At 35.0% G+C, this 27,639-nt stretch overlaps 3 protein-coding genes across 6 annotated transcripts in view; 1 reads left to right on the forward strand and 2 right to left on the reverse strand.

Annotated features, from left to right (window-relative positions):
- The window catches only part of LOC100242984 (nuclear pore complex protein NUP107), a 29,625-nt gene extending 17,501 nt beyond the window's left edge, over positions 1-12,124 (reverse strand). The window contains exons 1-4 of one of the 2 annotated variants that reach the window (XM_059739412.1): positions 11,908-12,121; positions 9,836-10,215; positions 5,013-5,082; positions 3,268-3,388 (exon numbers count right to left, since the gene is read on the reverse strand). In XM_059739412.1, the coding sequence (XP_059595395.1) occupies positions 3,268-3,388; positions 5,013-5,082; positions 9,836-10,215; positions 11,908-11,987 (651 nt within the window). In that variant the 5' untranslated portion in view covers positions 11,988-12,121. Of the gene's footprint in view, positions 1-3,267; positions 3,389-5,012; positions 5,083-9,835; positions 10,216-11,907 lie in introns of both variants that reach the window. The other variant, XM_059739413.1, reaches the window with a different exon arrangement.
- A 2,444-nt stretch (positions 12,125-14,568) lies between these two features.
- Positions 14,569-18,662, forward strand: LOC104880199 (protein FLUORESCENT IN BLUE LIGHT, chloroplastic). Its single transcript, XM_010656107.3, has 5 exons — positions 14,569-14,712; positions 15,361-15,575; positions 16,319-16,481; positions 16,932-17,252; positions 18,186-18,662. Exons 1-5 carry the CDS (start codon positions 14,589-14,591, stop codon positions 18,386-18,388), a joined length of 1,026 nt encoding a protein of 341 aa, XP_010654409.2. The 5' UTR covers positions 14,569-14,588; the 3' UTR covers positions 18,389-18,662.
- Positions 18,663-19,373: 711 nt separating this feature from the next.
- On the reverse strand, positions 19,374-25,877 carry LOC100260069 (oligouridylate-binding protein 1B). Of its 3 annotated transcripts, none has more exons than XM_002270787.5 (12): positions 25,627-25,877; positions 23,801-23,862; positions 23,327-23,429; positions 23,084-23,160; positions 22,948-23,009; positions 22,744-22,831; positions 22,447-22,522; positions 22,324-22,354; positions 21,862-21,981; positions 21,203-21,288; positions 20,915-21,091; positions 19,374-19,915 (listed from the first exon to the last, which is right to left on the reverse strand). In XM_002270787.5, exons 1-12 carry the CDS (start codon positions 25,726-25,728, stop codon positions 19,637-19,639), a joined length of 1,263 nt encoding a protein of 420 aa, XP_002270823.1. In that variant the 5' UTR covers positions 25,729-25,877; the 3' UTR covers positions 19,374-19,636. The 3 variants fall into 3 exon arrangements, with proteins under 3 accessions (XP_002270823.1, XP_010654411.1, XP_059595397.1); XM_010656109.3 differs by having other exon boundaries at positions 21,203-21,285; positions 25,627-25,875; XM_059739414.1 differs by having other exon boundaries at positions 22,324-22,351; positions 22,444-22,522; positions 25,627-25,875.
- Between the last annotated feature and the right edge of the window lie 1,762 nt (positions 25,878-27,639).

Here is a 27,639-nt window from a genome sequence, read left to right on the forward strand (position 1 = left end):
ACGCTAGCCACTCTAGAAAACCTAAGAGTGAAGAGGACTCCTCTCCAATATACACCCTAGCCCAACTCCACAGATTACATACAAAAAAATTTTTAAGTTTCTATATAGATAAGAATCCCCCCCTAAAAGCTAATCTATTCCTTTCCTTCCAAACCGTCCAAAAAATACACAACGGGATGGAAGTCCAAATCTTTTTCCTTTTTTTCCCCACAAAAGAACCCCTCCAACTGAAAAGCATATCTTTAATCGTTTCTGGAGACACCCACTAAATGCCAAACAAGACTAGGACAATCTCCCAAAGAACCCGGACCACTGTACGATGTAGAAGAATGTGATTTACAGTTTCTTCTTCACACCCACACAAAAAACATCGGTTAGGGAACTACCACCCCCTTTTTTGAAGCCTATCCAAGGTTAGGACTTTCCCCCACGTGGCCTCCCAAGCAAAATACACAACTTTAGTTGGGACCTTGTCCACCCAAATGCACTTTTTCGGAAATACAATATCATTTGAAGCAACAAGCAGATTGTAAGCCTCCTTAACCCTAAAGATGCCACTTCCCCCACCTTTCCAGAAAACCGAATCCTCCTCTGAAGAAATTTTGTAGTCCCTTAGCATGGACAGCAAACTACCTACCAAATCCACCTCCCAATCATTAAAGTCTCTAGAGAAACTGATGTTCCAACTTCCTTGGCCAAAACTCGGGTCCCAGACTTCGTTAACCGTTGCATTCCTATGAGCTGCCAATTCGAATAAAAGGGGGAAAATTTGAGACAGCGTTGCATTGCCACACCAATGGTCAGTCCAGAACCTAACTTTGGTCCCTTTACCCACCTTGAACTCTATGTTATCCCAACACCAATCAGCCTCCTTTAGAATCTCCTTCCAAACTCCCACTCCAAACGTCCCACGAGCCTCATTAGTCCTCCAACCAAGGCCCTCTTGACCAAACTTCTCCATAATCACCTTCTTCCAAAGCTTATCCTTTTCAAAGGCAAACCTCCATAACCATTTTCCCAGCAAAACCTTATTCAAAAGGGCAATCCTCCTAATGCCAAGACCCCCCTTCTCCTTTTGAGCACACACCACCTCCCAATTAATTAAGTGAACTTTCCTTTCCAAGCTTCCCCCTCCCCAAAGGAAGTCTCTTTGTAGCTTTTCAAGCCTTCTTGCCACCATCTTGGGCATTCGAAAGAGGGGACAATTGGTAAATCGGCATGCTGGCCAGCGTGCTCTTAATGAGGGTAACCCTCCCGCCTTTGGAAATATATTGCCTTTTCCACAAGGCTAATCTTCTCCTCATTTTCTCCTCCACCCCATCCCACATCGAAGAAGCCTTATGGGATAAACATGATATGATAAAAATCATTGATATCTTGACAAAAAATTCTATAATTACATGAATGGAGTTTATCTATCAGGAACCTAGATTTCTGATACATGTTGATTGACATATCTGAATTCTTTACATGAATCATCATTTTTTTGTAAGACTCTAACAAGCTATGAGCCAGTAGAAGCATCATAAACCACATCAGGAGAACTTCTGGAATCAAAACAAGGCTTAGAAAGATGGATGGGATTGGACCCACCAAGTATCTCCATGAACAGGAAAGCACATGTTGATTATCAGTTTCTAAGAGACAAGATTATCGAAAGAAAGATTACAAAACACATTATAAATTCAAATTCTAAAATATGAAATAATTTCTTTCAATCATTAATGTCAAAGGACAGCTTCCTTATTTTAGCCTACAATTGTTTCCTTATTTCTCCATTTATTATTCTATACAGTTAGCATATATTATTTGACAGATTATAGTTTACATGTATAGGACTAGAATCATGAGGGAATTTATTTTCTTTTATTTGCTTTCCATGTATAGCATCTTTGTAAAGTCTATATATAATATACAAAACTCAAGGCCAAGGTATTCGGCCATTCACACAATATTTTGACATGGTATCAGAGCCTGTGTTCTGAACCTAGAGTTTACACGCTTTCTAGTTTTTTCTTTGGGTTTTCTCGGATTTAGCCCTAAGGGCTCACAGATTTAGCCCTAGGGGCTCTCGGATTTAGCCCTAGGGGCTCTCGGACTCTAGCCTAGCTTTTCGGTTCTTGTTCTTTTTTTTTCTGGTGGTTGTGACAACACATCTGTGATGTGATCTTGGAGTTTTCTTTGGGTTTCTTCGATTCTAGGCTCTTGGAGATCTTCGATTATTTGGAGGTTTGTTATCAGATTTAGGCTCTTTGACGATGTTTTTTTTGTTTCCTAGGCTATTTCTGTTTTTGTAATGTCTGGAGAATATTCTATTGTTCGTTTCAATGGCAAAAACTATCTTAGTAGGGAGTTTTAGTTTAAGATGTTTGTGAAAAGTAAGAAGCAAGACAGAGTCTCTAAGTCATCTACGGAATCTGAGTACCGGGCAATGTCTCTTGCTTGTTCTGAAATCATTTGGCTTCGAGGTTTGCTTGCGGAGTTAGATTTTTCTGAGACCGATCCTACACCTCTACATGCCGATAATACAAGTGCTATTCAGATCACGGCCAATCCTGTCTATCATGAGCGCACAAAGCATATTGAAGTGGATTGTCACTCTATCCGTGAAGCCTTTGAAGCTCATGTTATCACTCTTCCACATATTTCCACTGACTTACAAATTGCTGATATCTTCACCAAGGCTCTCCCTCGTCATCGACATTGCTTGCTAAGTAGCAAATTGATACTTGTTGATCAACCTGCATCAATTTGAGGGGGGCTGTCAAAGGACAGATTTGCTGTCCACACTTCTTTCCTTATTTTAACCCACACTTCTTTCCTTATTTTAGCCTACAATTGTTTCCTTATTTCTCCATTTATTATTCTGTACAGTTAGCATATATTATTTGACAGATTATAGTTTACATGTATAGGACTAGAATCATGAGGGAATTTATTTGCTTTTATTTGCTTTCCATGTATAGCATCCTTGTAAAGTCTATATATAATATACAAAACTCAAGACCAAGGTATTCGGTCATTCACACAATATTTTGACAATTAAATTATCACGGTAATATATCAATTTTATGAACTAAAAACATCAACTTGCTAACATAAGCATTTTTTTTATAGGCATCCACTTGCTGACATAAGCTAATCAAGATTACACTGGCATTCAATATGCAAAAGGCAGTGATACAAAAATCAAACCGTCTAAAATGCCATTCACAAAATATATGCAATACACAATCCAACTTAACAACTTTAAGAGGTTAAAGAGTTATTTCCTTTTCCATATAGGTGCCACAGAAGAGACCAGGAAGCAGCCTCATCAAGCAAGAGCAGAGCCTTCTGCCTCATCAATTTGTCCTCCACAACCCGATGCCATGTGGTGGAACCATATCTACAAAAGTAGCATACAGGAATGTAGTCAAATAGCCACCCAGAACCCAAAAGAAGAAAAGAAAAAAAAAAAAATTTTGATAAGTAAATAAGATTTCATATATAAAAGAGACGCTAAAAAAGCGACTCAAAGTATACAATACCTATACACCCGCCTTCAACAAGGCCAAAAGACAAAGAAAACCCTACACCACAAACCTACTTAGAACCCAACCAATCAATAAAATTAGTTATAGTTAGAGGGCAATCATCTATGAACAACTTAGTCTCAGCCCAAAAAGTAAGAATAAAAGAGTGTTTCAGTCTCTGAATTGACAACGAATCATCCTTGAAAGCCAGTCTCTGAAGAAAGAAAAAATTATGCACAAGATGATTTAGTTCCGAAATGTGAAAAATCACCCTAATTAACAGTATGATTTTTTTTTTCTTTTATTGCAAAGCCCTGGATCAGTAGCCACCACTTTCAAAAAATAGCACAGAAATCTTCTTTCTGAATGGACTTGGAAGCCATGAGGTGGCAAACGGATCATACAGGAGCACTGAGCTTCCATAAGGATGTTTGCTCTAACAGGAACCACAACAGGGTGAAAATCAGGGAAGACACACCATGTGGCATACACATTTTTCAATTCTCTGTTCCAGAATTTTTGCAGGATAACAGAGTAAGGGAGGATGCATCAAAATTCAGCTTCTATTATACTCCAGGAAATCTGACTTTTCTTCAAGGAACTTTCAGAATTAACATTCTACTGATTTACTTGAGCATCATCATCCACACAAATCAATCTAAGAAATTTAGATAGACAAACATGAATATAGAATGCGATTAGTGACTTTACAATAATTAACTTTCCTAAAAACTAGTGATCTGAGATTATGAAGATTTATTTATCTATGATGAAATCTAGCCCAACAACCTTGCATAAAATTCTAAAAATTTATTAGCACTTATCAAGGAACTGAATAGCCCATAGATGAATATGTGCAAGGGATACAAAAAGGGCGCTGGATAGCAAAATATTTGGAGCAGGAGATTTTAAAAAAAGAAGAATCAATGGTTCTTTTAGGTGGAACTTACTGGAGTCCAGTATCCTAGGGCAATAGATTTTTTTTTTTTTTTTTTGTTACCATGGGTGTTCTTCATAAAGCACTTTTCCTGTGGATCTTACAAGAAGTTGAATTTTTGTTTATATACATGATCCTCTCTTATATACACATCTTTCATCAACTAAAATTTGCAATATTGAACATTAAAAAAAGGGCAAAAAACAGATAAATAACACAATATTAGTATCAAATAAACCTGATGGCAATCAAAACTTCTTTTGTTTTGAGAAAAACAAAAGCTCAGCAAGAAGAAAAAGTCCAAGCATAGTGAAACATAAAAAACCAGGTAGGGTATTGGTAAAGGCGAATATTCATACGTAAGGATAAAAGCATTTAGCAGCCAAGCCAAATGATTTCATATTGGAAAGAAAGTGTACCAGTAATATACTGACATTAAACAAAAAGTCAAAATATAATGAAAATTTCACAAATGACACTGTTCAGGTAGTGTACATGCATTCCAGGGGGCTCTTCTACCAAGCTATGAAATACAAATATGAGTATAGTATGAGGCATACCTAATTGACTCTGAAACATTTCGGGAAGATGTCTCAAATTGTAATATCAGATCAGGGATAGATAACAACCCTGCAAAATGGAAGTTGTTGTAAGATACACGCCATGGACCATAAAAATATCATCTCAAGCTTTGTGGAGAATGAACTCTGAACAATGAGAAGATCCTGACCAACAGCTAAGAATCTACAACTCAAAAAACTTCTCTTTAACATAACTACTTCATGCCCTGCCTCCACTAACAGAGAGCCATAATAAACCTCATAATGCATCTTAATGGCCAAAAGAAAAAACATAAAATTGGACTAATTACTTGGCTACTTTGCAAATTATCTCAAACCCATGTTCAAGGATCCTTCAAACAACAGTAAGACCCCCTCCCCTCCCCAAAAGCTAACTAAAACTAAGCTTTGAGGGTTTCCTGTGCCACACAGGATGCATTCCTTCAAGCTCTTTGATTCTCCAACTTTCCAGGCTTACATTGCTATAAATTATAAAATTTCATTAGAGAAGAAAAACCCAGAAAGTACACACAAAGTATATATAATGAATCTCATATACGATATATTATGGAGGCTAAGGAAAAATGATGACTTTGACACAAATGGGAGTGCAAGATTACAAAAACAGAGAAGAAAAACCAGAAAGTACACACAAAGTATACATAATGAATCTCATATACAGTATATTATGGAGGCTAAGGAAAAATGATGACTTTGCTACAAATGGGAGTGCAAGATTACAAAAACAATTAAAAAAAGTCCAAAAAGAAACTAAAGTCCATCATAACCATAACCACATTGTCAATATCATTACTCTTTCCTCTACTGGTATAACCTACAAGGTAGCAAGAAAAGGCAAACTCCAGGGAATGCACCTGTTTAACCCCATGTTTTAAAAGGCTATTGAGGCTTACGCCTTGGGGCTCGTCTCAAAGCAAGGCTCTACAAATTAGCCTTGAGGCTATAGCCTCAGTTAGGGTAATTGAGGCTTAAGCCTCACCCTGTCAAGGCTTATAGCTTTGAGGCTACGGCCTTAATGCTGTTGAGACCTAAGCCTCAAATATCCAAAGGGTTTTCGACCTTTATGGGCTTTTGATATATATTTTATAAGAGGCTTAACTGTCAATATTCAATGAGTTTTAATGGGTTCTATCATATATCGCTTTTGTGGACTTTTGATATAGATTTCATGAATTTTGTATTGGGTTCCTACTTGGTTAAACCTTTTACAAAATAAGGACTTATTTAACTTTCAATTAACTTTTTAAATGGAATGGGAAAATAGAAATTCAGAAGAATACTATCCTAGTGGTTGATTATGTCACTACAATCGGTGGACAAAGAATAAGGATAGGTGAATATTAACATCAAAGGAGAGGATAACATAGCAGTTGAATATGATTATATTCCTTGGAGGATCCTAGTGATAGTAACAATAATGTTGAAAATTATTTAGTAAAACCATGAGAGAGAGCTAAATTTTATGTCCAAAAAAAAGTACTAAATTAGAACCATTAATAATGAAAAATAATTAATTTTACCATTATGAAGTTTATGTCTTTTCATTTTTCAATTTCATTGGGACTTAATGAGTATTTTTTTGATAATTTTTTATTATTTATTTGTTTAAGTTGTGGCTTACGCCTCATTCTGCCTCAAGCCTTACACCTCGCCTCTTTTAGGCAAAATGCCTCAAGATCGCCTTTAGTCTTTCAAAACATTGGTTTAACCTCTCAGCCCTCAGGAAACCAACAGCCAACAAGATTAAAAATGGCCTTAAATATAACCCACTTGCACACCAAATCTAGCAAGGAATGCAACCCAATTTATCTCTATGACAAAGCCACCCTTAAATATAGACAAGATCAAGCTAACAATGGTAATACTCTTACATCAGCCAAATTTAGAAAATAGAATCACGCCCAAAACCTTTTTTCTTTTTTTATCTTTTTTTGATAAGCAAACACCCAAAACTGAATTATATTTTATTCTTACTTCTATATTATATTTTTTGTTTCTCACTAGCTTTGAAAGCTTCAATGTATTACTCATTATGATTTGATATAGCAACCAACACTCACGGTTGTCCTCATTAGATGTACGAAATTGCCTTTTTGGACTTCCTAAATATCACACACCAGGGAATAGAAGCAGGAAATGGGTTCAAGGTATTAGGAAACTTTGCACTCCCCACTAATGGTAATCATAATGGTTAGTTGGATAGATGCCTCAACTATATTTTAAAAAAAAAAAAAAAAGATTGGAAAGATGCCTCAAGAGGTTATGCATTCTTCAAAGGAAAACTATTGGGTTGGCATTGCTCTTTCGTGGGGAAAAAACGAAAAAAAGCAAGGAGGGTCATTCCCTTATGTTTGTTGTGGACTCTTTGGAAGGAAAGGAATAGAAAGGCTTTTAATGATGCTAAGCAATCCGACCAAGCAATCAAATCAATTTTTTTGTATACTTTCGTGAATTGGGTTAGAGTGTATATAGAGGATCACACATCGTCCATGTTAGATGTTGTAGATTGATTGAGCTTAAAGTAAGGAGATGAGCCCTTTTGTTCCATTCCCTTTTCACTACTAGGCATTTTTTGTATACTTCATGTGCATTGCACTAAAAAATTGAGAGAAGGGCACGATGTGGGAGTATGGAAGGCAATCAGAGGTAGCTGAGAGATTTTCAAGATTTAAACCAGGTTTAAGGTTGGGCTTGGGAACAAGGTGAAGTTTTGGAGGGACAAGTGGTATGGGGATTCGTCCTTGAGGAAGTCATTTCCGGAGCTATATTCCATAGCTACCTCAAAAGGCGCTTCGGTGAGTGACCTTTGAGAGGATGATAGCTAGAGTCCTATATTTACTAGGCAATTGCATGACTAGGGACTAAAGGAGGTACAAGCCTTCTTTTGGAGGTTGTCTGCACACCCCATCTCTTTGGAGACTGACAACGTTATGGTTTGATTGCCTACAAAGGATGGTGCTTTTTTTGTTAAATCTTTCTACTCCTCTTTGGCATATAAGAGAGTGGATTTGTTCCTCTATGGCATAGTTTGGAATTCTTTGGTGCCTCCAAGAATTAGCTTTTATGTTTGGGAAGCAACTTGAGCTAAGATTTTGACTCTAAAGGAGGTAGTGGGCTACTATCTCTTTCTATTTACATTGTAATTGATGCTCTCAACCAATTGGTTTGCCAAGCTATAAAGCATGGTTCAATTAAGGGTTTTGAGATAGGAAGGAATGGATTGCAAATCTCCCATCTATGGCATGCAGATATTTCCATTATTTTTTAGCACAAGAAAGGAGGAAAACATTCAACTTATCCTCAAATCATTTTAGATGGTATCTAGTCTAAGATTAGCATACATAAAAGTCTCTTAGGAGAAGTGAAGCTAGCTCCAAGCATGTTGAAAGAGTGACATCTCTAGTGGGTTCTAGGACTAATAATCGGCCACTAACCAACCATAGCATCCTAATGCAAAGGAACCCCGAGGTTATTCAGTTTTATGACCCAATTGTGGAGTAAGAACGAAGTGCCTTGATGAGTGGAAAAAGTATATTTGTCATCAGCAATGAGGATTACTTTGAGTCAAGCTTGTTAAGCACATATCCTAGTGCAGTATTTATTCCTTTTCAAAATTGCAATAAGTATAGCTTCTAGAATTGAGAAAATTTAGAGCAACTTCCTGTAATCTAGTTTGGTGAGGGAAGAGAATGCAAAGATTGGCTAGAATCAAGTTTCAGGTCTAAACCAGAAGGAGCTAGGCCTAGAGGGAATTTATGCAAGAAATAGAGCTTTTATTTCTAAGTGAAAATTGCATGACAGGGAGCACACGTCCTCATGGTATCAGGTAATCAGTAACATTCATGGTTTGCACAAGGATGAGTGGCATGCTGACTTTCTGGTTAAGAGAGAAGCAGTGTACTTGAAAAACCATAACTTATATTTACCTTTGGAACGAACATATTTTCCCTTCTAAATCTCTCTTTTACACCCTATTGAGAAGATAGTCTATGTCGTTGTCCCCATATGACAAGTTCCCTAGGAAGTTTAGGAGTCCCCTAAAAATTAAAGTTTTCACTTGGTTGGAAGCTAATAAGAAGGTCAATACCAAACACCTCCTAGGGTTGGGAAACCCTATAGGACTATAAACACAGACAGCTGCATTCTCTGTTTCAGGAATAGTGAGATGGCTAATCAATGCCCTTTTGCGTTGAAATCATGGCAGATTGTTTTTCCTGGGATCAAGTTGCATAGGCAGCCCAAAGAGGTATTAAAGAAATGTCGATCATCTATTTTTGGGTTGGTTAACTTAGCTGTTGTTTTTGTTAGTGTTTTTAGTGCTGCTTGTATACATCGTGTGTACTTGGATTCCACCCTTCTTTTGTTAGGTTCCTCTTAAACACTCTCTTTCCGTTTGCCTATCAAAAAAAAAAAAAAATATAAGGAAACATCAAAGGGTAAAGATGCATAAGTAATCTCAATGCTTAAAATCAACAATCCACTGTCAAAATTTGAAGTTTACATTTTTCTTTTTTCTTTTTTCTTTTTGAATAAATAAAAATGCCAGTAAATTTAAGTACAATACCACTCATTTGTTTAGCTCAACTAGACCTGTTGTTGTGCAGGAGAACATTCCCATGCATCATTTCTCTATACTCCCTATGACTGAGATAGCTCAAATGGGGAAAAATTGCTAGTGGGGACTGAAAACCTTGATCACCATAAGTAGTCATAAATATATAATCTATTTTAAGATGCAAGAGAACAAAAACCTAAAATGTTTGATATTGTTATATAACAAAAGTAATTCTACTTAGATGCACCTTGAAGAGCAGAATCAAGTAAAGATGCAAATAAAGCAAAGGTTGTCTCTCCAGCATCTGCCAGTAAGTCATCTTCATGCTTGCAAGATTTCAATGAATGACTTCCAACTCGGCGGACAGAATCAATACCAGCATCCACCTCTGAGATTCCATGACTATCAATGGATAATCTCCTTTTAGAAGCAGATTGTGCCCTAGCAGGTGTGCCTTCTGAGTGATCAGCTTCAAAGCTCTCAACTTCTAGTTTAATATCTTCAAGAAAAAGAGCAGCATTAGGCTGTCTTTGAATACTCTGTCCATCAAACAAAAGCCTGGTTCCACTGTACTTTGAAACTGAATTTTCTTGGTAGGGCGATATGCTTGAGCCCGACTGCCTTTTTCTGCATGTATTTCATGTTTAAGTGTTGATATGGGCATTGAAAATGCACTCAGATATGTTTGAAAATGATTTATGCATAGTAACAAACATCTGAGAACAGTGAGATACACAAAAGTTTCAAGTTCCAGAACCCTGAGAAAATACATCACCCACATGAAGCAGCATATACAAGAAAAAGGCATTTCCCAGGTGTTTTTTTTTTATAAGTAAAGCAATTGTATTAAAAGTGCCAAAAAGCGCCTAAAGTATACACAATATATACAAGGCCAAAAAGGCATTTCCCGGCTTTAACATGGTAGAAGGATGAAAAGTATGCAACGCACATAACGCATAAAATGACTTTTGACCAAGTCACTCTTTCTAGTAGAAATTACTACTATTTATAAAATGGATTTTCCCAAATACTACTTGAACTAGAATGGTAAATTGTTTGTGTATTTGTCTAGAGATAAGTTCCATGCTGATTCAAATGTTTCAACTTTAGAAAGTAGAGCCAATAACTCAGCAGTGACACTTCAGTATGTTCAAGTCACATTTATGATTTTGACTTTTTTTGGGGACTTTATCACAAGGGTTAAGTGCATGACACAAGCAACTTTATTGCAATTTTCAAGTATTTTTTATAAGCAAACCATGGAAGCATCTAATGAGAAGGAGATACAACCCAAGTACACAAGAAGCATACAAAGCACACTAGGCCAACAAAACAAAAGCATGAACCAACCGGTTCAAAAGAACTGTAAGAGGATCTACAAAGTCTAATAAAGAGAAATTCAACCTCCAAAGAACCTCCCATTCCTCCCTTTCCATATGGACCAAAACAAATAGAAAGAAACCATTTTGCCACCTTTCTTGTGTCTTTTTCCCACGAAGCTGCTGTGCCATCCCAGCAAAACATTTCTAACTGTTCATGGAAGATCCGAAAACACCCTAGAAAGGGAGAACACCAGAGCCCACTAATGAATCTTACAATCATTATAACTTGTTTTCCTCTTAATTCCTGCATCTTCTTCAAACTTAACCCCCCATGTTTGGCTGCAGAAAAACTTTCAAAAGAAAAAAAAAAAATTGAATTCGATTTACATTGCTTCAAATTCCACCACACCCAACCAAACACAACACAACCACCCCCCCCAAACACCCCACAAAAAATAAAAATAAAAAGTACACTTCGACTTGGCCTATTAGTTGTATACCGTTTGGTTGCCTAAAAACAAAGCTATACTTCAGGTCCCAAATAATTAAAAATCCAATACTCAAAATTTTATTTCCTTCGATTTTCCCACCTGTCCTGAAGAAAAAATAAATAAAAATTTTAAAAAATAAAAATCACAGCTATCTAAGTTTTTAAAAGAGTATAACTGTATAAGCACTGTATAAGCATAACCAAGCTCATCTTTACTAATCAAATTGGGGTATGTTATCGTATGCTCTCTGTACAAACGAGTTCAATAATCCAAGGAAATGCATGAATCACTTCCCAAAATTCCAAAACAAAAATTAGGAAATTATGTGCCCCGTTCCGTTTGGATGCTGAGAAATTGAAGGAAAATACAAAAACTTAAAATCATACGACAGCCATTCCAGCCCTTACTTATCATGAGTTCCACTCACAATTTACGAGAAACCAAACAGACGGAATAAATAAAAAAAAAGTTCAAAAGGCCAAAACCAATTAAAGTTAGATCCAAACCCATATCTGCGATACTTCTCCCGAATGCTGAGATCTTCGGGATCGAAATAGCTTGGAGATGTCTCCATTTCAACGTCCATGGAAGCTAAATGGGGAGCCGAACCCTCCAAACACGGTGTCGCAGAGGCTTAAACCCTATAAACTTAAGCGCGGGAATTGGTGTGAGTGAGGTTTAAACCCTAGAAGTTCGGTTGACGAATGTTAACGATGGCTTTCCATTGTTTGGGTTAACGTCGAAACGACGCCGTTTCATTATCTTAATATGTTGAACTTTTAATAAATAAATAAATAAAAACATTTATTAATCAAATTTTATTAAAAAACTCAATTATTATTATGGAATGTCATTATTTCCTTAGTTGGTGACCCCTGTATCAATCTCTAATTGAAAGTGTTCGACAAAATTAAATTGTATATATAGCTTATTTAGATGCTCCCAAATTCCTTTTAGTAATAAAAACTTTACTAACCGCATGTAAATAAAAATTATTATTAGATGACTTCACAAAATTACCGAAAATATAAGTTTACCTATTTTTGTCAATCAAATATATTCTCATAACATATACTCAATAAGCATGGTAATTCCAACTGAATTCTACAATTCTACGCTATTAGCTCGAGTAAAGAGAATCATCAACCTTGGCTATTGAAGGGAAACCCAATTTTGAAAATTTAACCTTCTATTATTTTTTGGTCGGGTTTTGATAAAAATACTCTTATTCATTTTTTAATGAAAAATTACATTTACATGTAAATACTTGAAATAATTAAGAACATTTATGTAAAAAATGGGTTACACTTCAAGTAAAATATATAAGTAAAAAAAAAAAAGTTAAATTCATAAATATGAAGATTATTTTTAACCAATTTTAACCAAATAATTAAAAAAAAAAAAAACATACATACACGTATAACACGGATTCATCTTCATGATACAAATCCAAAAAAAAAAAAAAAAGACTTGCAATTTGGTTTTACAATTAAGGAATCGTGTGCAAAGTAGTTTTTTTACACGATAATGACAAAAGATAGCTAACCAATGCTAGAAGGTATAAAAAAATTCCACCAACCAAGAAAAATTAATGAAAGATTGAACAAAATAACAATTTCAAATATACTTTGATATCATGATAAATTTAAAAATATTTTAGAAAAATGATCAAATTTTTTATTAAACAATACAAAAATATGAAAAGAATGTATAAAGGGGAAAAGGTAAAACATTAAGACTATGTTTGGTTCTTGAAAATTTTAAAGGAAATAAAATAAAGATGAAATATAGGAAAAAATGAATGAAAATAAAAAATAAATTTAAAATTTAAAAATTATTTTTATATATATTTCTTCAAATTCATTTCATTTAATTTCATATATTATATAAAGATAAAATAATTAAAAAATGTATAAATTTATAACTAATTTTAATTATATTCAATTTTTAAAAAATTATAATAAACCGGATATAAGAAAACTATTTTGTTTTGCATTTTTTTTTATTTCTTTAATACTTTCCGGGAATCAAACATAACCTAAAAGAATAAAATTGCAAAATTATACTTATTGGATATTATATATAAAACACAACAATAAGTACAATGTCAATATAATCCTTTATGCAAAACTAAAATTGGCTTGTTCCCTTGGGATGGTATTGACATATACCCCTCTAATTTTATGAAGGTTAAGATGGTCTTATTCAAGTACGTATCACTCCATAAGGTCTCTACTTAGTCTTTATGCCCTTTTGAAAACATCCTACTTAGGGTGTGGGTGTGACACCTTCCTACTTTAGTGCCACTACAAATGCTTGAATCAAGAGTAGGGCTCAAGAGGTCACTATCAAAGGGTATGCGATGCCATAAGCATAAAGATTTTGACACGAAAAAATGAATTGATATGTGGAGGATTTTCATTGTTTCAGCCTCACCAACAAATGAGGTTCAATCTTAAGCTTTGATATAAAGGATAAAAAAAATCATTAGTAAAGAACACAAGAAAAGAAAGACTTGGGTGGTGTTTGTTTTTTTGACTTTTTACTGAAAGCAATTTGTTTTTAGAATTTAGGTTGTTTGTTTTTCTACTTTTTTTATGACTTATTTTAATTTTTTATTAAATAGAAAAAGCCAAAATATGTAATTTTTTTTAAATAAAAAAAATAACATATATATATATATATATATATTTTTTACTTTTTAATATTTAATAGAAATAAAATACTACAAAAACAAATAACCTAATATTTAACACTATTAAGTATTAAAGTTTTATTTAAAATTAAGTAAAAAAATAAATACCACATAAGAGGGTGTTTGTTTTTTTAGCTTTTTATTAAAAGTAATTTGCTTTCAAATTTCAGGTAATTTATTTTTCTATTTTTTATTATTTATTATAAACTTTTTACTAAATAAAAAAATCAAAATATTTGATTTTTTTAAAATAAAAAAAAGTTACATTTTTTTTTATTTTATATCTTTTAATTAAAACAAACAGTTTAATATTTAACACTGTCAAGTAGCCCATGCCATGGACATGATGACACAGTAACCCGTATAGAGGTTGTAGCCCAATTAACTACGAACCTGGGCCGCCAGCGGCAACTTAAGCTCAGTGGTGTACTTGTTATTTCAGGAAAGTTCAAGGTCATTTAAATTCCGGGTTTTTCTCCGATATTAACGTCAATGAGGCATCACTATTTATCCGAAGCAATGGCGTTCGTGGTCCGTTGCTGCTGCGTCCTCACCGGTCCAAACTCCGGTCACGTTGGTCTGGGATCTCGGCCATCCGGCAAGTCTTACGTTTCCGGTCAGTACAGTTGATCTTATTCTATTCTCTAATCTTTTGTTGAATTTTGCTGTAAATCACTTCACTTAGGAAGCACATCGAAGCGTCTACTTCGAATTTGTAGTGTTTTTCTTCAGTTCTTTAAGGTTCGGATGCTGTAAATGAATTCATGTTTTCAGTTTTTTAAGCGTTTTGATTTAGTGGTTCTTCTTGATCGCCGAGAAAACTGAGAAGAGGAAAATAAAGGGGAAACTAATGCCAAATTTCAAAATTTTCTGTCCTGCTTAGCTGCCTCAAAGAAGTAAAAGAAGAGAAATCCTAACCAGTGTTTGGTAACGGAAATGAGAGCTTGTTTTCTGTTTATAAAATTAACAAAAAATCACAACAACCGAAACATTGCAAAATTTATGTAATGTTTTAAAAAACATTTTTTGGAAACATTATAGGCGATCGCGTGTCGTTTTTGGGGAATGTTAAAAAATTATTTTAAAAGCCTTAAAATGAAAACACTTTAAAAGGATTTAAAAGGAAAAGAAAAGAAAAAAGAAAAAGAGAATGAAAACTGATTTTAGAAGCCCCAACTTGCTAAATATGTTTGGTTTCAGTTGTGATGCTGGTAGTATAGTTCAGATGTATCTAAGAATGCCAAACACATTGTTGAAATTTCAGGGAGGTTGGCTTTTCCATTCGAAATGGGAAAGTTTGTGTCATGCTTTGGAGATAATTCCAGTGGACCAACTGGGATTTTCCACATATTGCAGCCCGGCAGGCCTGGGCATCTGGGGTTCCGGGATATTGAGATTGCTAAGCCAGGAAGGACTGGTGATATTGATCAAGTGCCAACAGATAATGGCACCATTACAGAACACTTATCTGCTCATCAGGTATGATGGTGAGTCATCCCATATGGCTGTTAGGTCTTCCTTTCTCCTGGGTGATGCATTACTTTATTTGATTAAATTTTATATTTTGAGATGTTAGGGAATGGGGTTCTTTGAATGCAAATATTAGATTTTCCCATATAGATCATTAGAGCTGCTCTTTGTGTTATTTTCATGGTTTTATTGGCGCTGCACTTTTTTTCATGGCATGAAGGAGTTATAGTAGAATATCTTTTGTTTCTCAACAAATAAATTTGCTGGGTAAAGTTTATTTGATGATTTTCAAATCTAGGAACTGTTATAGTAGAATATCTTTTGTTTCTCAACAAATAAATTTGCTGGGTAAAGTTTATTTGATGATTTTCAAATCTAGGAACTGTTGTTTGGTTTTTTGGTTTCAAACTCTATTTTTTTATTATTATTCTAAAGGGATCCCAGAAGCATTCATTTGTATAAACACTATTGTGATCAGTTATTTATCCTAATCTTATAAAAATTTTGTAGTTTGGTTTTATTTGAAAATAAGTCACACCTCCATGGCTGAAAATAAGAGTAGAAATTAGGAAAGTCCATTGGGAATTTTTGCAATGTTTGATTTTCTAGGTAACATGTATGTGCTTCAAGTTATTTTCACATGCTTCATTTTCAATCCATTAAGATGCATCAAGTCACTATTCAATCTTGATTATTTTTCCTTTCACAGTCATAAAATTCCAGAATCTGATTGAAGTTTACCCCTTGTGCAGGGAATGGTGCTATTCAGATTCCCAGCAACTGCACTCGCTGTCACCAATGCCTTGCTGTTGACTATACCTTTTGAAGCTTTGGCAGAAACGTGTGAGGCTGAGAGCTCTTTTTTTAACATGCCTTTGCTATCATTTGTTGCCCTTATAGGAGCCACTGTTGGAGGTAATTCAACCTTTTAACTTCATGATGATTTTCAGTTCTTTCCCTTGCTATTATGCTGGAAGCTTTTTGGAAAACATTTTGAGACCACAGGGTTTAAGACCTGCATATCCAATTAAAAAATTGAGGTGTAGAGCCAGAGAATTGTTTCCTATATCTCCATCTTGCCGGGTTGAACAGATGTCTCAAAGCCTACTGGTCTACTCATGAGACTCAGGGGCAGAAGTTTAAGCTGGTGATTCAGTGAGTAGAAGTATAAGATGAGGGACAAAAGTTCTTCCAGTCATCTGGCTGATACCTATTATGTTCTTGGCATTTTTTTCAAGGTCTATACCATCCAATTGAGTTGTACAAAAAAATTCTATTTGCATTTCTGATGGGTGTGTGCTTGATAAACAAGATCTTAATAATCCAACTTTAATCACTGACCCAGATATTCTGCTTTTGTTACAGGACTGCTTGCACGACAGAGGAGAGGAGAACTGCAGCGGGTGAATGAACAACTCCGCCAGATCAATGCAGCTCTGAGAAGGCAAGCTAAGATCGAGTCTTATGCCCCCAGTCTGAGTTATGCTCCTGTTGGTAGTAAAATACCTGAGAATGAAGTAATCATCGATCCAAAAAAGGAGGAGTTGATTTCTTGTTTGAAAGCTGGGAAGAACTTTCTGAGGAACCAAAATCCAGAGAAAGCATTTATGGAGTTTAAGACAGCTCTTGAGCTTGCTCGGACACTTAAGGATCCTACTGAGGAGAAAAAGGCTGCAAGAGGTTTAGGTTTGTCTTCTTTCCCATGTCATTACTTGTACTCATCTATGTCTAGTGTGGTGTTAACAAAACCAAGCAAAAAATCAAAAGTGAGGATTCCCCCTTTTTTTATCAGAAACAAAAAAAAAAAATTATTAACAGAGTAAACAAGAAAAGGATCTCTAAATGAAAAACTTGATCAAAACAAAGGAAAAGAAAAATAATCCCAAAGACATCAAATGGGGATTCTTGTAATGGGATTTTCAGTAGTACCTGGGTCTTTGGTATCGTTGAAAGTGAAGGTGGCTTATTTCTACTGTTGATGTGTTCAACTCTATGGAGAGGATTTAAGCATCGCCCTCCATCTGGTAAAAAATTTGAAGAACTTATAATGGACGGCCATTTTATAATTATTTCAGAGAGATTTGTCATTTTCTTAATGTTTTATTCAAAACTTCTCCCTTGTTGAGTCTTTTACTCATCTTTACAGATTCCTTTTGACATTGCCTTATTCTATTGTAATATCCTACATCCATTAAAAGAAGTTCATGGGACTATATATTTCTTCTTAATTATGTAAATATGTTTTGAAGTTGTGTAAATTTATTGGGTCCATAGTGGATAATATTTATATAGGGTCCATAATAGATAATATTTATACAGGATGGAATGAGTTGTTATATTTGATATTAAAGCCAATTTTTTACCTCGGTGGAGCACTCTAGGTTAGCTTTTAGAGTGGCCCTATAATCCTACAAGGACACAATAAGAACATTATGTTTGCATAGGAGGCTGATTGTGGCATCCCACATCAGCGAGGGGAAGAAGTTTTCAGAATTATATACATAATGAGCTCCTCTTAACTGTATGGGCATGTATTGAAACTACAATGACCCATTGGGTTTAGTGTCATTCCGACATATTTTTCTCAAGCTCGTATTGATTTGAACATACTTCTTTCAGGGGCTTCACTACAAAGGCAGGGTAAGTACCGAGACGCCATTAAATACCATTCTACGGTTCTGGAAATCTCTAAGCGGGAAGGGGAGAACTCTGGCAACACAGAAGCTTATGGGGCAATTGCTGATTGTTACACTGAGCTTGGAGATCTTGAGCGGGCTGGGAAATTTTATGACCAGTACATTGCAAGGTTAGAGAAAGATTGATCTGGCTCTTAATTTAGCTGTTGTTCATTAATAATGTAGTGAGGCTGTTGAATTAGTGGTGTTTGCGGATAGCTCGAAGACCAAAGAATGAGGAACGGTTTTTGTATCTCTATATCTCCATGCAATTTGACTTCATTTCTGGAATCATACTAATGATTTTTCAGAGCGACCCTTAAAACCATCCAGTGGGTTCAGTGATATGCTTGCCCAAACAAATGGAACGCTTCTGTACTATCATGCTAAAATGGAGATACTTGAAATTTTTTTCTCTGCAGTTCTTGTCGACCACCATTTACCCCTTTTACCCGGACCCCTTAAAAATAAATAAAATTAAAGGATAATTTTACCAGGTTAGGATTGGGAAAGAAAAGAAAACAACAAAATTATCTTCTAATTTCTATTTTTTAGTTGTTAGAATGGATTAGGATTTTAATATTTCACTTTAATTTATAAAATAATAATAAAAAAAAAAGTTTATCTTCAAAAATCACGCGACCAGCATCCAATTTTAGCCCACTACCAGCATTCAAGCTTAGCTCCCGACTAAAAGCAAAAACAGAAAAGCACCCCAAATAGAGGGGTCGAACACAAATGGTATAAATATATGGTACCAAGGATACAGCTGGCCATAAAGTTAACCGGTTAAGTGGGAATTAACAGGCCTCTCCACCAGCTCATTACCTCCTCCCTTTGCCCATATCACCTTTTCTTTCTTCAGCCATCTGATTTCACCAGGTAGTGTTGCTACCATCCCCGTATTGCCATGCACACTAGAATAAATACTGTGGAAAACGCTTTGCCCAATATAATAAAAATTCTATTTAGTGCCAGAAAGTCAACAAATCGAACACTCAGCCATGAAAATTCATCGCAAGGCCAAAGTTTTTGCGAGGGAACCAACATAAAAACACACGCGCCCAAGATAAAAAAGCCTAAAGCAAAAAGGATAGAAAAAGAAACCAGTTATGGAGGGATATCAGATATGTGTAGTATCCAAATGCCAAACTGCCTCTAATAACATAAGCACTCATCATCGCTACAGAACAGAAAGAAAACAGAAAAAGGTAGTACATATACGTATCCATACAAATGGCAAGCATATAAAAGGGTGGGTAACAGCCTCACACCACTGGACAAAAGGAAAAACATCAGAAAGCTTCCTAGAGGTTTAGAAACTCAGAATAAACCCTGCAAATGCAGGAAAATAAAAGTTTTTTTAACATAGGATAATAACTAACTCTGATTATATTACTGGTAATACATGAGCTGCTGAGCAGCAGCAACGTTCTGGAAGCCGCCATCATATATTGCCTGGCTTGCTCCAGCGGCCCCCATTCCCATTGCTGCCTGCTTAAGAGGATGCTGCCCCTGAGGGTGCATCAGTGCATGGCCCATCTTGCTCATTGCTAGTTGCCGCTCATAAGCTAGGAGGTCCGTGGCTGAAAGACCTGGCAGAGGTGCAGCTGCAGGTGGGGGGAGTGGGTTTGAACTTGTTCCTGGTGGAGTTGGCTTGCTACCCCATGAGCACTACAACAGCATAAAAGGAAGCATATTCTATGGTCAATCCAACATTAGATCACCAATATTATGGAAAAAAGGTGGATCGATGTATTGCTTTCATCACAGACAAGGGAATTGAAAATCAAGAAACAATGCTCAGTGATTTCTTGCCCTAATCTGAAAGAAAATTTTGGCATTGAATAATTAAACCACATTCTAAACTGGAATTACGTCAAACGCTGCATCTGTCAAAAAAAATGTAGAGTACAATTTAAATGCATAATAAAAGAGCTTATGCTCTCAATGGGAAGGTTTTCCAGCCTACCAGAAATATGTTAATGAAGGTCAAACTGTGTTAGTTACAGATGTTTGACAATAATTTCCTAACTTGACGAATTGCAATATTAGACTGTTTATTTGGCAATTGAACTTCCACCACATACAACAAAGAACTAAGAGGGGCCATCAGAGCACCAGAATATATAATTCTAGTTCATATGCCTCATTCTAACCCAATGAAATTTGCATAGATGTTACCAAATTATCACACCATGTCTCAATACTATGACTGTAATAGGAAATAGGTCTTGAACATACAACGACAGATCCTGGCAGATGGGAGATCTAGAACTGCAAAGGGTAGCTCTATTAATTCAATCTCAACGCTATGGCTGCCTGAAGAAATAATTCTCGAACATACAACGAATCCTGGCAGATGGGAGATCTAGAAATGTAGCAGTGGGCAGCTCTATTAATTCAACTAGGATATGTACTGCCGGTAATGTGTTTAAGGATTCAAAAAAAGCACATCAAATTTAACCCCACAAAAGAAGCATGATTGATGCTTTGCAAACCTGTATAAACTACTTTTAAGGACTTGAACCCACAAACTACCATCTGAGACATACCATGAAGACATAACTGGGCCACTAACATCTGACTGCTATTATTCAAGATTGGATAAAAAGGTATGCGTCATCATTCCATTGGAGTAGCACAGTTTGACTAGGAAGGCATAAATCATACCTTGATTGGTTTGCCACACAGAATTGACTGGGTATTTCCCATCTGAATAGCCAGAGCAGCCTCAGCATGAGTATTGTATCTAACAAAACCAAAGCCCTTATCTCGTTGAACCCGAACTTCCTCAATTACCCCAGCACCAAAAGTATGAAAGTGACGATGGAGATCAAGCTGTGTCACCTGCATAGCAGATGAACAAAAAGGATTTTCACAAGTTAATGAGATGCCAAACCAAAGCATAAACAAATAAATAAAGTAAAAAGGGAAAATTTTTGGCGAATTGTTTCCTACCTCTGGAGCAAGATTGCCCACATAAACAGTTGTATACTGAGGGTTGTTGTCAGGAGCCTCATTAGTTGCTGTCTCTTTACCATCTTCTGCACAAGGAATGCAACAAACATAAGGTTTCTTATCACTATCATAATCTCTAGCATATAATCCAAAGGAGACAATGATTTAGTACAAAAGCATCCTTGAATAGAGTGAGCAAACAAATTTTCAACAGGCAAACATCAATAAGATATTTAAGAAAAGGACCTCAGCAAAAATGTATTAAGAAACACCCAAAACTAAAGACAACAAAAAAGGGATAAGCAAAAAAACACGACAAAGAAAATACTGCTCAAACTACCTCCAAACAGTTCATAAAAATCTAAATTAAGAACAAAAGTATCACTACTGGACTCATGAACCTTTACAAGACTAAACTCTCTCCCTTAACTACCAAACGCAAACAATGATCAAGAGATACCAGAAATGCCTACAAGAACACTACCTGTTCCAAAAAAAAAAAAAAAAACACAAAAAGAAAAGAAAAGAAAAGAAAAGAAAAGAAAATATGCCTTCACTCATAATTTTTACATTAAAAAGTATGGTCTAGTTAAAATGATCCTCAAGGGCAACTACCACCAGTTCTCAGCATCTAATATAATGTCTTGTATCCAACTCACCTGATGAACCATTGGTCAGCTCTACCACACTCTTGGCATCTGAACTTTGTTTATCATCATTGGAACCAGCACCTTTAGTTGCCCAGTTACAACGTATCTGTCGACTCCCAAGCCACTTTCCTGAATGTGTTTAAGTCAGAACACAAATTATCATAAGAAAAGGCGATGTAAAGGCAAGCATATGCAACATAATTATCACATGTCAGAATGCCGATGAACTCCAAAGGAAACTTACTCCTTTGCACACCACAACAAATTCTAAATGGCTACACATCAACGATAAGACTTGAGCACAATGAAAACTTCTAAATGGTGCTTATCACAATTTCATTGTCTCAGATACATCACAAAAAGTGTGACTAGATTTCTAGAACCCATTTTGGCTTTATCTGACATGAAAATAGGTTGGAGTTAAAAATATGGTGAAGGAGCAGATCTGAAGTAAAACTGCACCATCCTTACCGGTTATGTCATTGATAGCACTTTGGGCGTCCTGAACAAAAGAAATAAAATATTGTAGAAAATTATTAGAAGAAACAATATCTGTCTGGAAAAAAAAATTGAAAAATCAAAAGAAAAAAGAACCTGTTGATTGCGGAAAGAAACAAATCCAAACCCTCTTGAACGCCCAGTCTTCTGATCCCACATAACCCTCGCATCTCTAAAACCAGCACAAACATAATGTCATCTATTTTCCGACAATGAAAGTAAAAGATAGCTTCATTTAATCATAATAAGGTCTAACTAGTGAGTCCACATTCATAAAAATTTAACCCAACAAAGAATCACCCAATTCTGTTTTTCAAAGGAAAAAGGAAAAAAAGGAAAAAAGGAAAAGAAAAAGGACAAAAGAAACAGAAGGATGGGTAAAGTGAAGCTTACGAACAACTGGGAAAAACAGAAAAGCATGCAAACAATGTAGCATCAGTAACCTCAGGGCTGAGATCACCAACAAAAATGTTGAAGTGACCTACACAACATCATACAAGAATACAACATCAACAATGATGAATGCCAAAACTCCATAGAATCAGTTTGCAGCATAAGAGTGAAACTTATGCATAGAATTAAACTACAGAAACCAACCTGATGTGTCCTCCCTTTGACCACTAGCATATGCCCAATTAACTTTGATAGGCTGCCCAAACCTGCAAATTACAAAATGAGCAACAGAAACAAATCCCAACATGTAACATAAATAAAAATCAAGGGTTCTTCTTACAGATGCCTTCCGTTTAGAGACAATATAGCCAATGCAGCAGATCTGCGATCAAAGTAGTGGATGAATCCATAGGATGACTGCACCGAGGAGAATCAATGGAGATGTCAATATGATGATAAACCAGCAAAGTAAGGGATAGAATGCTAAACTAACATGTGAGAAGTCTAATAACTTTTCCATACAGATCTTCAGCTTAACAGGTACAATCCAAAAATTAACAAGATAGCATAAAGAAGAATATACCTTTTCCTTTCTAACGAGCTTGCAGCCTTCAACAGGACCAGTACTTGCAAAAACCTCTTGAAGAAGTGGTTCCGATACCTGCGTATGAATGTTCCCAACATACCTGCATTTCCTCAAAGATAAAGAAACTATAAATTCTAGAAAAGAAAAGAACAAAGAAAAGCTTGAGCAAAAAGGAAAATCCCCTTTGAATCCCCAAAAAAAATATATACATATATATACAGCATACAAATAGACATCCATATAAGTAAACACCATTTAAAAGTGATTTTTTAAAAGCAGGTGTAGGTGTAAAAATAATGGGGTAACCAAAGAAATGACGTCAAATTTTGAAGCTGAAAATCTACAAATGGAGAGCTACAAGAATTTCATGGTTAAGAAAAATAAAAGTGCTCTTCTAGTTGCATGCATGAGAAGCAACAAACATGCAACAAAAAAAACAAAAGAAAAAAAAATGTCCAGACAAACACTCACACACTGCGGCATGTACTTGAATCAAAACCAGGAGGCAGATTTCCACTTGGTATTGGCTCTATCTGCAAAATAAAAATGTAAAAAAGAAAAGAAAATAAAAGAAAGAAAAAGAACAAAAATAATATAAAAAGACAAGCCCCTAAATCATCTACCCACATCAAGAGTAATTTCAACCCAAAAAGGGGGGAAAACACTAATTCTCAGAAGGCATCAATAGCTGACACTTCCATGTAAAAAAAAAAAAAAAAAACCGTAGATCCAATCTAAACTAGAGTTAGCATAATAATTCTCACATATTGAAACTAACCCTAGATGGAATAAAAGATAGACAGATATGGGGAGAGAGAAAGAGAGGAGGAGAGAGCCTGAGCACCTTGAGAATTCTATCGTCTTTCCAGTTGACCATTTCTCATCATTTTACTTAAGAAATTTTCACAAAACTTTTTGACTGATAATTAAAGATGAAGTTGGGGGAAAAGACGGCATGGAATGAAGCCAGAGAATGCTAAAAACAGAACTAGCGTTAGCAAATGAACTTCAATTTCCCATTCCTGTTTTCCATTGTAGTGCAAGTGGTACTCGCATACAAAGAATAAAAGCAAGTAAGACAAGCAGAGTCTTTTGAATTTTGAAGGAAAAAATAATAATAATGAAAATTTCTTCTAAACTTCTGCTGGCCAAGGAAAATATCTACTGTACTTCTCATCATTCTTTTAGGTTCATACACCATGGATAAAGGAGGACATTTGACTAACAATGAACTGAATTCTCAATTATAGAAGAAACACTGACTTATTAACTTATGACCTGTACCCGAGATGCTTACTCCACATCCTTAGTTCAAACTAAAAAGAAGAAAAACCAGCTACTTGGCCATTCAACCATCATAATTCAAGACTTCTTATGGTTGGGTAATTCAAAAGTGATAAAAATAATCAATACTAGCAGCCATTTACTCTCTCTTTTTGCCCCAAAGCATTATGTTGATGAAAAAATGACTAAAGCTAATTGGCTACGTTGGTGTGGAACAGAAAAATGTTGTGTCACCCCTGAACTACTAAAAGTTGAGTCTGGAAACTATGACATCACCAGAAAGGAGCCACATCAATTGCTTCAAGACACTTTCGACCAAACCAAACAAAGCCAAATGACTTTTAAGTCCACTATCAAACATGACTTTTTTGGTGAAGAAAGAGAAATAGCACTTTAAAAATGTTAAACAAGTCCAAATACACAACCACCAACGAAACTGTAAAAGCTACCTTAATCCTGCTAGACACTAACCACATAAGTGAATTTATGTTCATACTGGAATTGGCAAAATCAGCTCCTATGAGAAAGATATGACTGATATCATCCAATTGATAGAGCACAAAATAAAGCTTTTTAACACGAAAATGACAACAATAAAAAAAAATATATCCATTTTCAAACATTAAACCTTCACGACCACCAAAAGGAAGAGAAGCCAAAATAAATTCATCTAAAAAATCCTAGCCATAATAAAAATCAATATTTCGGAAAGCAAAAAGAGTTCAAAACCGTAACTTTCAAAATTCCCAATCCTCCTCAGATACAAACAGTTCAGGACCCTAGAATATAAAATCCAATCCCCTCCAAAAGCTAGCAATCCAGACCCCTAGACACAAGCCCCTTAAAGTACAAAAACAATCCACAACCCTAGCCTTTAACAAATCCACAAAAACAGACATCCAACTCCGCAAATCAAACGAGCCAAATCCAAACATCTAATCGCAAGGACATCGATCACCCAAAAACAAATCCCAGGGAAAAAAATAGAACCAGAAACCAAAAAAGACTCGCACCTGAGGAGGAGCCAAGAGGCCGGGGTGGTAGAGCGACTGCTGCTGAAGAAGAGCTTGCTGCATCAAGGCTTGCTGTTGCTGTTTCAGCCTCTGATGCTGCATTTTCTGGCGAATTTCCTCGAGAAAGTGGCGTTAGGGTTAGGGATTTCGAGCGCGAAAACGAAGGCCCTCGAGAAAATAAGAGAAGAGAGTGCGAAAGAAAAAAAGAAAGAGAGAGAGAGAGAGGGGCCTCTAAAAAAGAAAAAACACGGGATTCAGAGAATGGTATTTATAGGCGGTTTTACTAAGTGCATGAACAGTGGGCCTCGGATTTTTGAGTAGTGATAAGGTAAAATCTGGCTTTTAGCATCGTTTCAGAAATACCCAATTAAAAAATGCCACGTTTACAATATGTACTTATGAAAAGCTATGATTGGGTAGTTCTATACCTAAGAAAACGTGTCACTTGTTCATTGGTCCTTTGTGCCAAATAGTAACCGCAATTTTCCATTCGTCCTTTTGGATAGTGGTAGGAACTTGACCCTATCCCAGACTGGGCTAGCCCTATCAAAGGTTGAAGTTTTCTTCTTTTTTTTTTTTTTTTTTTTTTGTATCCTTACACTACCTTTGGTTCCCGAAAATATTTTTTAAAAATAAAAAATTATTTTATCATATTTATTTTATTATGGAAAATTAAAATTAAGATTAATTATAAATTTATTTATCATCAAATTATTTAATTTTAATATAAAAATAAAAAACTAAATAAAATCATTTTAAAAAAATACAAATATTCTTATTAATTTAAATTTTCTTTATATTTTCATTTTTTCTATTTTTCTTTTACATTTTCTGAAAACCAAAATAACCTTATAGTATTTCATATGCCATAAATTGTAAATGTATGATCTTTTTCTAATTAAAAAATAATAATAATAATTTAATAATAATACAATGTTTTCATATTATTATTATGTTTGATTAACCTTTTAGTAGTAAACATTTTTAATTCATGATTATATTCCATCTTTATTTTTCTTTTTGTCTTACATGTGCCATAAAAGTTAAGCACTTATTTTTTTTTAATTTCAAAAATAATTATCAAAAAATATTTTTGAATATGATTTTTAAAAATAAATTTTAATTATTTTAAAAAAATTTATACTTGAGAACCGAGTGGTGTTACGAGTTAGAACAGTAACTAATCGCAAATTTAGTCCTGACTTAGTTCGGGTTGAATTTCTTGTGAACAGATTGGTCAGCCTTTGATAGCGATGTGAAGGGCAGAAGGAACGTAATTTGATAGCGATGTGAAGGGCAGAAGGAACGTAAGTCCCACGTTGATCCGCTTGTGGTGGTCCTTGTTCAGAAAATTATCTGAATTGATTAATGATAAAATTGTGATTATTTTCTGTGACAATGAGTAATATTATGAGGGAATTAAGTAGAATTAATTCTTCCAGATCTCTTAGGTCCCATGATAGTTCTGCATCTGCATTAAATAATTCTGCATATAATTTAGAAAGTTCTTCATATAAGATAATGAGATTTTCAAATGCATCAACTACATCATCATCTGCATCATTAGCTACATCATCATGGAGTCATCATATGAAATTTAATAATTCAAAATTTAATGAAGAATTAAATCAAATAGAAAATCAACTAAAAAATAGTTCAAACTTTGTTCCTAAAATTTCTCTTTTTGAAGAAGAGTCTGAGTCAAAAAATTTCTCTCATGATAACCCTCCTTTAAACATAAATATCATTAGAAAAATATACATTAAAATAAATCATTTTGTTTTTAAAGTAGAATTAATTAAAACAAATTAATTTTCTCCTAAAAATACTACAAAAAGAAATTATTTTCAACAACTTCCTCCTCAAGTTAGAAATGCATTAAGAAAACAATATGAAAAATATATGCAACAAGTTAAGATGACTATTCATTTTTTCCTTTAGTTTTTCAAATATAGAAAACCCCTTAAAAGAATTGTAACATTAACTTCAAGACAAGCAATAGAAAATTTTCCA

The sequence above is a fragment of the Vitis vinifera genome, chromosome 9, assembly GCF_030704535.1.
Source record: "Vitis vinifera cultivar Pinot Noir 40024 chromosome 9, ASM3070453v1".
Lineage (NCBI taxonomy): Eukaryota > Viridiplantae > Streptophyta > Magnoliopsida > Vitales > Vitaceae > Vitis > Vitis vinifera.

Excerpts from the sequence above, each read along its gene's own strand:
- LOC104880199 (XM_010656107.3), top strand. The coding sequence starts at position 14,589 with ATGAGGCATCACTATTTATCCGAAGCAATGGCGTTCGTGGTCCGTTGC. Across the intron at positions 15,576-16,318 it reads AACACTTATCTGCTCATCAG|GGAATGGTGCTATTCAGATT; the intron begins GTATGATGGTGA and ends CCCCTTGTGCAG. Across the intron at positions 17,253-18,185 it reads AAAGGCTGCAAGAGGTTTAG|GGGCTTCACTACAAAGGCAG; the intron begins GTTTGTCTTCTT and ends TACTTCTTTCAG.
- LOC100260069 (XM_002270787.5), bottom strand. The coding sequence starts at position 25,728 with ATGCAGCATCAGAGGCTGAAACAGCAACAGCAAGCCTTGATGCAGCAA. Across the intron at positions 23,430-23,800 it reads TCAAGTACATGCCGCAGTGT|GTATGTTGGGAACATTCATA; the intron begins GTGAGTGTTTGT and ends GAGGAAATGCAG. Across the intron at positions 22,832-22,947 it reads TCAAAGGGAGGACACATCAG|GTCACTTCAACATTTTTGTT; the intron begins GTTGGTTTCTGT and ends GATGTTGTGTAG.